Source organism: Spermophilus citellus (genome assembly GCF_964194105.1).
Source record: "Spermophilus citellus genome assembly, chromosome: 14".
Classification (NCBI taxonomy): domain Eukaryota; kingdom Metazoa; phylum Chordata; class Mammalia; order Rodentia; family Sciuridae; genus Spermophilus; species Spermophilus citellus.
Window position 1 is genome coordinate 56,754,285 of NC_138194.1, and position 14,575 is coordinate 56,768,859.

At 34.3% G+C, this 14,575-nt stretch overlaps 1 protein-coding gene across 3 annotated transcripts in view; it reads left to right on the forward strand.

The window, feature by feature from the left end:
• The window catches only part of CPNE3 (copine 3), a 52,760-nt gene that overhangs the window by 11,260 nt on the left and 26,925 nt on the right, over positions 1–14,575 (forward strand). For all 3 annotated transcript variants that reach the window (XM_081266308.1, XM_081266310.1, XM_081266309.1), the window contains exons 4-7: positions 1,156–1,230; positions 3,537–3,608; positions 9,326–9,409; positions 11,277–11,366. In XM_081266308.1, coding sequence (XP_081122434.1) covers positions 1,156–1,230; positions 3,537–3,608; positions 9,326–9,409; positions 11,277–11,366 — 321 coding nt within the window. The remainder of the gene's footprint in view (positions 1–1,155; positions 1,231–3,536; positions 3,609–9,325; positions 9,410–11,276; positions 11,367–14,575) is intronic.

Sequence of the window (14,575 nt, forward strand, 5' to 3'; positions counted from 1 at the left end):
CATGTTTTTCTGGCAAAGCCTATTCATTCTTTTGAATTGGGGTGCTTCATTTGGCATTTCAATAAATAATATCACTGCTATAGTTACGGCAGAGTTCAGTGTAATTTTATTATATTTGAGTCATGAATCCTATTGAAGTCACATTAACTCCCTGGTGTTCTGACTAGTATGACTGGTACCTCTCAGCCTCTGATGCCTCAAAACCATTCTTTTACGTGACTTGTTCTTTTTCCACTCATTTTAACCCCATTTACTCCATAAAACTTCCCTGGCCTCCTGGACTAGTTTAATGCCTACTCTGAGTTCACTTTAGCACTCTCCACTGCTTCTCACTCTATTTATTGTAGTTGCCTTATTACCTGTCCTCTCTCTACATGATGAGCTGGATTACAGCAGTGATGCCTGGTGGCTTACCCTAGCTCAGTCTGGTTTATCAGGAGAGATCATACCCATTTGTAAACCCAAGGAGGCATTAGGAAGGAGGAGTCATTTCTTTTTCAACAAGTGAATTTATCATTTAGCTTTGTTTTCCATGGGTTAAATTTTCGGGCTTATTGGAAAATCATGCCCTGTGTCTCAAGGACATTGTGGAATTGATCAGTTTTATAAGATTCACCAATAGTATTAGAGAGAAAATTAAAGAAATATTTATTTTGGGTAAAAAACACGATATAGCTAAAATTCTAGTGGATTTGAGAGATATATCAGTTGGGAAGTACATAGGTATATATTATTTTAAGCAAGATGATATTTTGTGGAAGTTAAATATCGAACTTGTGCATCAGTTGAAAAATTTAGTTTTCTGAGGCCTGATTTATACCTCAAGGGGTTTCAGCTCAGTGATCTGTGTAGGAGATGAGAATCTGAACTTCTTTTTGTATTACAAGAAAGAAGTTTAATTATGACAAAATTAATAAAGAATTTGTGGGTGGGGAGATTGTATCTTGCCATAGTGGGATCTTTGGAAATCTTTTCCAGTGGGTTTTAAATGTGTAGATGCATTTTAAATCTCCTTATAATCTCTAGATCTTTAAGGAATGGACTTAATGTTTCCATTTCAAATGACTCTAAGTGAATTTTATGCTCATTCTTTTTTTTTTTTAACTATTCAGTTTAAAGTGAAATAGCTCTTTCTGTTACTTCCAATTTTAACAGATTGTCTCCAGTAAGAAGCTAACTAGACCACTGTTACTTAAAAATGGCAAACCTGCAGGGAAAGGGAGCATTACGGTAAAGATACTTTGTCTTTTGTCTCAAAATATTTAGCATAATGCTGAAATTATACATATCAGACAAATATTTTTTAGCCATGCTTTATTACTTTAACTCAAATGTTGCCTTTCCATCTACCCTTGCATTATAGTAATCACAAATAGAAAGTGTGCTGTGCCAAAAAAGGAGAAAAAGTCAGCGTGGGAATGCCTTCTTTCAGTTTTTTAAGTTGCCCATAGAGGTCAGGAACATTTTGGTGAAACTTATTCCTGTTCCATGAAAGAGTCAATTTCCAAGTTAGAAACTACTAATCCAAATGGATTAACTTGACTTTCTATAAAGGAAACAGGTCTCTCAATATGTGTATTAGGATTCTCTAGAGAAATGAAACCAACAGGTTATATGTCTATATAATTATAAAGGAGAATTTTTAAATTGGCTTACATGATCAGAAGCTAAATAGTCCCATAGTCACTGTATGCACATGAGAGATCTGGAGGAACTAGTAGCTGCTTAGTCCAAGAAGCTTGATCCTCAAACAAAGGGGACCAATGATACAGCCCTAGTCTAAGACTGAAGGCCTGGGAACTCCCTGGAGAATCTCTGGTGAGAGTCCAACTTGTAAGAATGAAGAAGATGGAGTCTGTTGTCCAAGGGAGATGGAAGCAGCAATAGATGCACTGCTCAAGGAGAATCCTTCTTCTATCTTCTTTTCTATCCAGGCCCCCCCCCCCCCAGTTTATTGGAGAGTGTCACCTTCATTCAGGGTGGGTCTTCCCCCTTCAGTTTTATGCCCCACATGCCAGTCATCTCTGGAAACACCCTCATAGACACACCTAGAAGTCTCTTAATCCTAGATGTTTCTTAGGAGTCTCTCAGACTAGATTAACCATTACAACATAACAGAAACTTTCCATGATGGATTTTATTACAGATGGATATTACATTATAACATGGCCATTGAACCTATAAACTTTTACCATTGCTTTTTGTTCTTGTACTCTGCTACCCATCTTCCCATCCAGATTTTCCATTGTTCACTACTGTCTCTAAGGAAATAAATATATGCTGTATCATGTTTTAGATTTTTAATTGCATAATGACATGCTTTTAAATTTTTTCTAGAGTTTCTGTCCAAGAAACCATTGCCTGGAGCAATAGAGTTCTAACTGTAGCTCTTTGAGAATGAAAGCCTGGCTACCTAGAGAGAGTTTCAGGGATATTATAGTCATCAAATACATTTTTTGAGCAGCTGTTAGGCTTTAGGTCAGATTTACAAGGGCATAAGAATGTTCAGACTGTTGGCAGTATTGCCTTTTGTAGAGCAGAGAACATATTCGGTAGTTCTTTCTCTAGGGACATGGTAGCCACAAGTTGTTTTGTGTGTATGATGCTGCGGATTGAACTCAAGGCTTGGTCATGTCAGTTAGGCATGTGCTCTACCACTGAACTGGGTTCCTAGCCCCTAAGAATTTATTTTTAAAGTAGAATAGGTCTTTTAGTTACACTTGATGAAAAACACTGATCTGGGGCTGGGGATATATCTTTGTGTTAGAACGTTTGCCTATCATGAGAAAGTCCCTGTGTTTGATCCCTAGTACTGGGGGGGGGGGACCCAAACCAAAAAACCACTCATCTGATACATATATATATGTTGTAGTTGGACACAACTTTCCTTCCTTCCTTCCTTCCTTCCTTCTCTCTCTCTCTCTCCCACTCTCTCTCCCTCTCTCTCTCCCTCTCTCCCTCTCTCTCCCTCTCTCTCCCCTCCCTCCCTCCCTCCCTCCCTCCCTCCCTTCCTTCCTTCCTTCCTTCCTTCCTTCCTTCCTTCCTTCCTTCCTTCCTTCCTTCCTTCCTCTTTTATTTTTATGTGGTGCTAAGGATTGAACCTAGCACCTCACATGTGCTAGGCAAGTGCTCTACCATTTATCCACAACCCCAGCCCTCATCTGATATTTTAATTCATAGAGTTCTCCAGGTGTGTTCTCAATGTTTGGAGAGCTCTAGAGGGTTTTGTGTAGAGGGTAGCCATCAATCTTTGAGGGCTTTCATTTTTTTTCTATGGAATAGGAAGATTCCAGTTAGGGAAACCACACTTAAAAAAGAAGTTGCATAATGCAGCCTTGGCATATTTGGAAAAGATATTTATTTCACACACATAAAATAAATAATGGTAAATCTTTCTTATTGCTACCGATTTCTTATTAGGCATTGTAGAATTCACTTTTATCAGTACAGACTTTATATGCTATTAGATTAAAAAGTACTTTGCTCATTAGTATATCAGAATCTGTAAACATATACTTTCACTTATCTACTCATAGATTTCAGCAGAAGAAATAAAGGATAATAGAGTGGTCTTGTTTGAAATGGAAGCCAGAAAACTGGATAATAAGGTATGTAGAACATGCAGATTTCAACAAGAAACTATGTTTTTGCCTCATGTTGATTTATTTTTGAGAAAATAATAATTTAATTTCAACTCCACCGTTTGAGCATAATGTAGGGTGTTAGTTACTTCCAAATTCTGTGTGTGTGTGTGTGTGTGTGTGTGTGAGTGTGTGTGTGTATTTAAACAGAGCCTATTTCCTTTCACCTCTTTGAAGTAGGTGTAATCAAAGAATTAGTATAGATTAAAGGAAAAGTTGAATGTAAATGTTAATGTTACTGTTAAAGTCATGAGAATAGTTGGATTACTTTCAGGGAGAGACAAAAAGCCCTGGATTTATTAATTACAAGTCAGTTCTTTTTGCATCCCAAGATTTTTTTTTTTTTTAATGAAGGATGAATACCGGCACATAATAGCACGGTAATATAGTTTATAGCATGGATTATGATAATTCTTTGAACAATTTTTTTTATGTTGACAAACTTTTATTTTATTCAGTTATTTATATGTGGTGCTGAGAATGAAACCCAGTGCCTCACACATGCTAGGCAAGTGCTTTACCACTGAACTACAACCCCAGCCTTCTTATAGTTTATAGCATGGATTATGATCATTCTTTGAGCAATTTTTTTTATGTTGACAAACTTTTATTTTATTCAGTTATTTATATGTGGTGCTGAGAATGAAACTCAGTGCCTCACACATGCTAGGCAAGCGCTCTACCACTGAGCTACAACCCCAGCCCTCTTTGAACAGTTTTTGTACTTAATTCTATGATCTAGTTGATATTCTTCACCATTTACACTTACAATTTAGTTTGAATATAGGCAACCTGCCCAGGACTTCTTTCTTTTCTTTGGGAAAACTCTAAATACATACAAAAATAGAATAGTATTTTTTAAAAATTTCATATGCTCATAACCCATCTTCATCAATTATAGCTCATTGCCTTTTTTTACCTCTATCCATTTCTATCTTTATTTTCTCTCTTCTCAGATTCATATCATTTCATATGTAAATATTTTGGTGTATCTTTTTATTTTCCCCTGTGTTACTGAGGATCAAACCAGGACCTTACACAGGCTAGGCAAGTGCTCTATCGTTGAGCTACCTCCCAGCCCTTTTTATATTATGTTGACAGGGTCTTGCTAAATCATCCAGGCTGATTTTGAATTTGTGATCCTCCTGCTTCAGACTCCTGAATAGATGAGATTATAGGTGTGTGCTGTCAGGACTACTCTATTTTGGTGTATCTCTAAAGACCCTTTAAAAAATGTAATTGTTTAAAGTGTCTCTTAAGTTTCTTTTCTTTTTTTTTTTTTTTTGATCTGTAAATTCCTCCCTTCCTTTTTTTAAAAAAAATTTAAAAAAATTTGTTCTTTTTAGATATACATGACAGTAGAATGTATTTTGACATATTATACATATATGGAATATAACTTCCCATTCTTGTGGTTGTACAAGATGTGGAGTTAGACTTGTTGTGTATTCATATATACACATAGGAAAGTTATGTCTGATTCATTCTACTGTCTTTCCTATTCCCATCCTCCTCTTTTTCTCATTCCCTTTTGTCTAACCCAATTAATTTATATTCTTCCCTCCCTTATTGTGTGTTAGCATCAGAGAGAATATTCAGCCTTTGGTTTTGGGGGATTTGCTTCTTTCACAAAGCATGCTAGTCTCCAGATCCATATATTTACTGGCAAATACCACAATTCCATTCTTTTTTTATGGCCAAGTAATATTTCATTTCATGTACACACACACACACACACACACACACACACACCACATTCTCTTTATCCATTTATCTGTTGAAGGGCACCTAGGTTGGTTCATACCTTAGCTATTGTGAATTGAGGCACTATAAACATTGATGTGGTTGCATCACTTTAATATGCTGATTTTAAGTCCTTTGGGTATATATTGAGTAGTGGATTACTGGGTCAAATGGTGATTGCATTCCACATTTTCTGAATCATCTCCATACTGCTTTCCAGAGTGGTTGCACCAATTTGCAGTCCCACCAGCAATGTATGAGTGTATCGTTATCCTCACCAACGTTTATTGTTGCTTGTATTCTGTATAATTGCCATTCTGACTGGAGGGAGATGAAATCTCAGTGTGGTTTTTTTGTAGTTGTTGTTGTTCTGGAGCTTGAACTCAGGGAACTTGACCACTGAGCCACATTCCCAGCCCTATTTTGTATTTTATTTAGAGACAGGATCTCACTGAGTTGCCTAGCCCCTCGCTTTTGCTTTGAACTCTCAATCCTCCTGTCTCAGCCTCTTGAGCCACTGGGATTACCACTGCACCAGGCCCTCAGTATAGTTTTAATTTGCATTTCTTTAATTGCTAGTGATGTTGAACATTTTTCCATATATTTGTTGACCATTCATATTTCTCCTTCTGTGAAGCGTCTATTCAGTTTCTTTGCCCATTTATTTATTGGTCATTTGTCTTTTTGGTGTTAAGCTTTTTGAGTTCCTTATATATCCTGGAAATTAATGCTCTATTTAAGGCACAGGTGGCAAAGATTTTCTTCCATTCTTAGGCTCTCTGTTCATGTTCTGTATTGTTTCCTTTATTATGAAGCTTTTTAGTTTGATATTATCTCATTTATTGATTCTTGATTTTATTTCTTGCAGTTTAGAAGTCTTATTGAGAAATTCAGTTCCTAAGCCTATATGATGGAGATTTGGGCCTGCATTTTCTTCTAGTAGACACAGGGTCTCTGGTCAATACCTAGGTCCTTTATCCACTTGAGTTGAGTTTTGTGCAGGGTGAAAGATAGCGTAGAAGTTTCATTTTAAAAATCTAGTTTGAGCCTGGTGTGGTGGTGCATGCCTTTAATACCAGTGACAGAAGGCTGAAGCAGGAGGATCACAGGTTGGAATCTAGCCTCAGTAACTTAGCAAGGCTATAAGCAATCTCATGAGACCTTGTCTCAAAATAAAACATTTAAAAAAGGGGTAGGCTGTGCCTCAGTGGTTAAGCATCCTTGGGCTCAAGAATCTATTTTGGTTTTAAAATAATGTACAAGACTTTTATAGTTCCAAAACCAAATCTGCAAAAGAAGTTCTATCTGAGAAATTTAGCTTCTCTTCCTGTCTATCCTATCCTGTTTCCTCTTTCTTCCCTATTGTAGTAATTTAAAAAAAGCTTAGCCAGGCACGGTGGCACATATCTGCAATCTCAGTAGCCCTGGAGGTTGAAGCAGGAGGAGCTCAAATTCAAAGCCAACCTCAGCAATTTAGCAAGATCCTGTGTCAAAATTTAAAAAAGAAAAAAAAAATTAAAATTTATAAAAGGGTTGGGAATTTGGCTCAGTGGGTGAGCAATCTCTGGTACAAAAGTAAGTAAATAAATAAATAAACAAAAATAAAAATTGGCCAGTTGCGATGGCTCACACTTGTAATCCAGGTGGCTGGGGAAGCTGAGGCAGGAGGATCATGAGTTCAAAACCAGCCTCAGCAAAAGTGAGGTGCTAAACAACTCAGTGAGCCCCTATCTCTAAATAAAAATACAAAATAGGGCTGGGGATGTGTCTCACTGGTCAAGTGCCCCTAAGTTCAATCCCCGGTACCAAAAATAATTTTAAAAAATTAAAGTAAATAAAAATTGTGCCTTATGACCTAATTCTTTAGTTCCATAAAAATCTAAAATTTTTAGTATATGTACATGTATTTGTACACACATGCACTTGCACATATATACATATAGCTATTTATCTGAGTATATACTGATGGATTTGTATTTGTGTTTGTATTAATATTTGCCACCCCCTGACTTTAAATAAATGTTACATACCAGATACGCACTTCTTCCACCTTCATTTTTTCACTTAGTATATCCTGGAGGTCAGAGTTAGGAATTTTTAATTCTTGTTTTATTACTAATGCTGACAATTTAATGAACTTTCAAACAAGGGCTGTTTTTTGACCTTCAAAATGGTAATGAGCATATTTTGCCTTTCCTCTGGGATTATTTTAAAGATAAGTCATGCAGAGCATGTTAATGTGTTTTTGAAAAGTTAACTTATCTATGTAGAATTGTTATTAGTTTTAGAAATGAGAGGCACAGAGAGACTTATGTCATTTACTTAAGATTTTTCTTAGAGATAAGGCTAAAGTTCTGCATAGTTTTTGTATTTATATTTTTCACTCTACCAAGTATGTTATTTGCTTGACATTAAACTTTGTGCTCAGCGGGGAAATAATATCTTCTTAGTTCTTAATTTAATACTGAGGTTAATTTTGAGACAAAAAAAATACTCTTCAGAGACATATATTATTAAAGGATTAATTAACAAGTGTCCTTTCATTTTTTTATTGATTATTTTTAGTTTTGCTTGACAGTAGCATTCATTTTGACATTATTATACAAGCAAGGAATATATCGTATTCTATTAGTACCCCGTTCTTATAGATGCACACAATGGTGGGATTTACTATGGTGTATTCACATATGTATTCATTCTGTGATTTGTACATAGGAAAATTATTTTGGATTCATTCCATTTTCTTTCCTTTTCCTATCTCTCTCCCTTCCCTTCATTCCCCTTTGTCTAATCTACTGAATATCTATTCTTCCTGTCTCTTGCTTTATTGTGGTTTAGCTTCCACATATCAGCAAAAACATTCATCCTTTAGCTTTTTGGGACTGGCTTATTTCACTTAGCATGATAGTCTCCAGACCCATCTATTTACTTGCAGATGTCATAAAGTCATTCTTCTTTATGGCTCAGTAGTACTCCCTTGTGTATATATGCCACATTGTCTTTATACTTTCATCTGTTAAATTTATTACTTATTATTTTAAAAAAATAGTAAGTAATATATGCTAAGGAGTATATACATTTCAAAACAAAGATAAACAAAAATGAGAAAGGCATCCATGATCTCACTGCAAGTTTAACCTTATGAGTGATTTGTATATAATTCCATAATTTTATCTCTGTATGTGTTGAGCATAGAAATAAGGGAACTGTTGAGCACTCTCTATACCTAAGAATTGTACAGGAGGGCTTTGGTGAATTTCAGAAGGAATAGAAGATGTAGTTTGTGCCCTTGAAGTATTTCTATTATGCACTCTATGAATCTACCCTTGTTCCCATTGTATATAAAAATACTTCATCAGTGGCAAAAGAAAGAATTAGACTTTGAAGAGTGAAATAAGAAGTCAAGATTCTAGCCTCAGTAACTTAGCAAGGCTATAAGCAATCTCATGCGACCTTGTCTCAAAATAAAACATTTAAAAAAGGGGTTGGCTGTGCCTCAGTGGTTAAGCATCTTGGGAAAGTTATTTAACCCCTCTGAATTAATTTTCTCACTGATAGTTGCCCTTCCCTTCATAGAGTTGGTATGGTCAATTTTGGGGATATCATTTACATGAAACTGCTTAGTGATGTTTAATGGAAACTATTAATGCTGAAAACAAGTCAAATACCTCTATTGGATGATCCATCTGATCAATACATTTTAAAATTGACATGTTTTTGAGAAGTAAGGATATGAGACACAGGATTATCACAAATGCCTTAATAATTCTCACTAGTAGAATTCAACATGTTGATAAGTTAGTGAGAAAGGTGATGGATTTGTGTTTACAACCAATACATTCATATTTTGGAGTTAGGTTCTGGTGGTTGCTAACTTGCATAAAGTTGTGAAATACATGGTTTCAGAGAAGAATGAATGCTGTTTGTTTGCTTAAATTTAGGATCTATTTGGAAAATCAGACCCATACCTGGAGTTTCACAAGCAGACATCTGATGGAAACTGGCTGATGGTTCATCGAACAGAGGTAAATATCTGAAACTAAAAGTAGAGAGAAATTTTTCTTTGGAATTGTAGTAATCTGAATTTTAAAAAATTATATGTTAATAAAAATATTACTTTGAGTTCAGACTTTTTGCAGCCAGAGATACAAGGTTAATATGCTCACTTATTTTTTTATTTTAATGAAGCATTGCTGACATTCTTAATTATTTTTATTTTGAAAAGCTTAAAACACTATAAAGAACACTAAATGTGTTCCTGAGTACCCCTCATCGGTTGGTCTTACTTGGACACATTTGTATTCTTTCTTTCTCTCTCTCTCTTACATGTGTACATGCATGCACACTTATACACAAATATATTTCTCTTTTGCAAAACCATCCTCATGTAGGCTATATACGTCATGATCTTCACTGTTGATATAGTAACATCATTCAATATACCCTTCATACACATATTTCCTCAGTTGTCCCACATGTTTGATATATATTTTGTTTTTTTTTTTTATCCAGGATCCAGTGAAAGCTCATGTTTTGCATTTGGCTATTATGTTCCCAGTATAAGACTTTTTGTTTATTTCTCTATACCTTCATGCCATTGGATCTCATGAATAATTAAGACCAGATTTTCTAACATGCTGGATTCTTCTCTTTTTACACAACTAGATCTAGATCAGACATTTCTTTCAAAAACACTACATGTGTACCTTTCTTTGAATCATCAGGGAACTTGTAGTGCCTGGCTGCCCAATATTGATGGGGCCAGGCCTGCCTACTTGGTTAAGCTAGAAATCATGAGATTTTTGCCACCATTAAGTTCTGTTTTTTCCCTTTGAAATTAATATGTTGTATGTAGTATGATACTTTGGGACCAGATGAATTGTTTCTTCTCTCACATTTTACCCAGTGGTTTCCGTATCCATCGATGATCCTAGCTTGAATCAATTATATCAGGGACTATAAAATAAATAGTGACTTTATTTTTTCTGAAGTTTTTATTCTTTTACCCACATTAGCAGCATTCCTCTTTTAACTTTTTGCTCTAATGACTTCTGGGTTCTTTAACATGACCCTATTTCTTTAACCATTCTCTCTCTCTCTCTCTCTCTCTCTCTCTCTCTCTCTCTCTCTCTCTCAAATATTTTGTATTTGTTAATGGATCTTTTATTTCATTTATTTATATGTGGTGCTGAGGATCGAACCCAGGGCCTCACACATGCCAAGTGAGTTCTCTACACTGAGCTACAACTCCAGCCCTAATCATTCTCTCTCTTTTTTTTTTAATGATAGAGTATGTTCTTAGTTTATACTGCCCTAAAGCTGGAATAAAGCAGTTCTTTGAAATAACCCTATTCCTATAAAAGGTGGTATTATTTATACACCAAGATTAGTGTGCTAGACATGCTCATTGATACTAGGATGTCATTATTTTTAGACCTTTTCAATGGGAAATATGTTTATTTGTGTATATCAGTTTATTATATATGTAAATATGGTATTAAAATTTCTAACTTGTGAATTTTAACTGATTTCTCCAATTCAAATCTAATAGAGCAAGTTTTGTTCTACCTTTTATTATTTCATATTGAAATCTTTTGTGCACAGCAATGAAGCTCTTAGTTTCCAACAAAATCAGTAGGCTGCAGTTTGGTGCATAAGTTTCATCAATAAGTTTCTTCTTTTCTCAGAATTTACCATGATTAGACAATTTATTATAATTTTCATATAACTATTATATATTATTATCCTAGCTAGTTTTCATTGAAATAGTTGAATGGGTGAGAAGGTGAGGGATGAATTATGAGAATATAGGAAGAACCTAGGACAGGAAAGAGTTAAATGTTAATGAACTGGATGTTATCCTAATGGAACCTTCCACCTTCATCTTTATAGGTTATTAAAAATAACCTGAATCCTGCTTGGAAGCCTTTCAAAATTTCTCTTAACTCCCTGTGCTATGGAGATATGGACAAAACCATTAAGGTAATTTGAAGTTATATATAGATGCTCCTTGACTTACTTTGGGGCTATGTCCTAATAGAGCCATTGTAAATTGAAAATAAGTTTGGCTGGGGGTATAAGCTTAGTGGTAGAACATGTGCTTAGCATGCATGAGACTCTGGGTTCAATTTCCAGCACCAAAAGAAAAAAAGAAGAAGAAAAATCTAATAAGTTAAAAACACATTTAATACAACTAACTTTCCCAATATCATAGCTTAGCAACATAGTACACTGTAGAGTATTGGTTGTTTACGTTGGTGGTCATGTGGCTGATTGGGAGCTGTGGCTCGCTGCCACTACTCAACATTGCAAGAGAAAGAATCTTATGTATCACTAGACCAGGAAAAGATAAAAATTCAGAACTGAAAGTATAGTTTCCACTGAATACAAATCACTTTTGCACCATAGTAAAGTTTAAAAATCATAAGTTGCACCATCGTTAAGTTAAGGATTATCTGTATAGAATACATACACAAATGTGTTCATGTTCACTTTTTATAAAATAAATATATGAGTTAATATTTTAAAAAAGTAAATGATATAACACATACTGTAAGAGCTGAATTTTACATATCTAATAATATTAAAAAATGTTTCCTGGTTAGTAAAAGAGTTGGTTTGAAGGAGTAGGCATGTGTGACTAATCTGTCATCCTGATGCTTAATCGTAATTTCCATCTTATTCTTGATTTTTAATAAAATATTCAATTTAATTTTTTTAAAAAATTTTTTAGTTGTAGGAGGATACAATACCTTTATTTTGTTTATTTATATGTGGTGCTGAGGATTGAACCTAGTGCCTCACATGTGCTAGGCGAGCACTTTACCACTGACCCACAATCCAGCCTTGCTTTTTTCTTTTAATAATTTTTTTCCCTCTGTGAATAGAGCCTTTAACTACATTCTTTGCCTTCAGTGTATCTCTTGAGATAAAAAACAGATGTTAAACCTTATTAAGAATCTAGAGAAATTGCATGGAAATGAAGGGAGACCCTCATTGCTATACAAAATTACATATAAGAGGTTGTGAGGGGAATGGGAAAATAAACAAGGAGAGAAATGAATTACAGTAGATGGGGTAGAGAGAGAAGATGGGAGGGGAGGGGAGGGGGGATAGTAGGGGATAGGAAAGGTAGCAGAATACAACAGTTACTAATAGGGCATTATGTAAAATTGTGGATGTGTAACCGACGTGATTCTGCAATCTGCATTTGGGGTAAAATTGGGGGTTCATAACCCACTTCAATCTAATGTATGAAATATGATATGTCAAGAGCTTTGTAATGTTGTGAACAACCAATAAAAAAAATCAAGAAAAAAAAAGAAAAAAAAAGAATCTAGAGATTCCTCCTCTATTACTAAGGAAGGAACATAATAGTGGCATTGCTGTCCTTATTTTTAGGGTAAGATGTAATTCATTGAAGACTTCAAATGACTTTAGTATGATATTTCAGTGTATTTTTTTCCCTTTAAATTTTATTCATAGGCATTGAACAACAACAAAAAAAAACCAATATAACAAACAAAAATCTATATATTTAAGATACTTTTTTTTCTAGAGTCATTATTTTTAAATGATTCCATATAGAAATTTTCTTATGTTCAGAGATCATTATACCATAATTTTAGTTGATGTGTTTTTATTTTTCTTTTTGTAATTAATATAGTGAGAGAAGGAAAGGTAATGTTGTGAACACTATAGAATTTGGAGTTAGGCCACAGTTTAAGTTTTGATGTAGCACTGTAACCAAGTAAGGGATGTTGGGCAGGTCACCTAAGTTGTTCACTTATATGATGGAGATAATAATTTCTACCATACAAAAAAGTAAAGATAACATAGTAAAAGTGAAAATTTTGTAAACTGTAAAACATATAGAGATGCCATTATTGTTGAAAACTGCTTCATTTCTGAGATACATAAGGAGTGCTTCCCAGTTTGTAGAGAACTTAAAAAATCAGTATTAAGTATGATTTGTATGGTATGTCAAGTAGCAATGAAAATCTAGGTACAATATAAATAGTAGAAAAGTAGCTATAAAATTTAATTTTCATTGTTAGACCAAATCCAGGACTTTTGCTTTTCACATTAAAAATGGTATGAATCATTAAATCTGAGAAGGTAGGAGATTCTGGGGGGAAAATGCCTAAACCATTACTATTTGATTGCTTGTAATGAGATGTTAACAGTGAAACAATGTTTCTAAACTTTTTTGCTCACAGTGGCATGCTTACAGAGTTATTTTATTATAGTAAGTAAACTAATTTTTGAGCTTTGTCTGATCAATGTCTTCCATTCTTAAAAGTTTCTCTGTCTTTGATTATACAAAACCACATAGTCACTCACTTTATTTCTCTAGTTCTCTATTTCTTTGTGATATCAAGTGGTCATACAACTGTGATTCACTTACTGTTGGGAAATTTCTTAGAAGCATAGTAAAGGACTATAGAGCAGAGAAATAAAGTCATAATCCTTAATAGTCTCTTTGGTGTAATGTGTTATCACTCTAGCATGTATTACTTCCATAAGGTGAAGAGAATAAGAGATATAATCATGCATGCTACCACCTTGCCTAAAATGGAATGCCATAGCGAATGTATCATTGTGTGGTGTGTGCATTCTTCTACATATATACATATGCATATATGTATATATACACATATGTTTGAATGTCACAAATTCTGCTAATAGTGTTGTTCAAATAGCCAAAAATACTGGTCTTTGAATTCTTAAGAAGGGAGAAATTAAATGATACAAATCATCCGACTCCAAACTGTTTCTGAATGTATGCCAGCATTTTTAAATGTTGTGTCTGCCTTCAAAGGGTCAAAATGGAGTTTTTCCCACCTAGTATTGTAGGGAGTAATCAGAACTTTTAATTTAAAAATGTTTTTATATTTCTTGAAGTTTTAGTCAGCCTAAATGTATTTACAGTTAAATATAATCCTGGCTTTGTAAGGTTTGTTTAAATAAAAATTTGGCTTTAGTAAAGCTTAATCTTGCTTAGATTTAAATTTGTGTTTCCTGAAAGCAAATCTAAAATTTTAAGTTCCCTTTTGCATAGTTAATAAATGTCTGATAAAAAATCTTATTAAAATATTAAGATAGTTTGTTTTCTGCTTTGTTGAAATTTAATTCCTTTAGAAAAAAATTGTTTAAAATTTTCTGTTTTCTTGAAAGATTATAGTTGAACA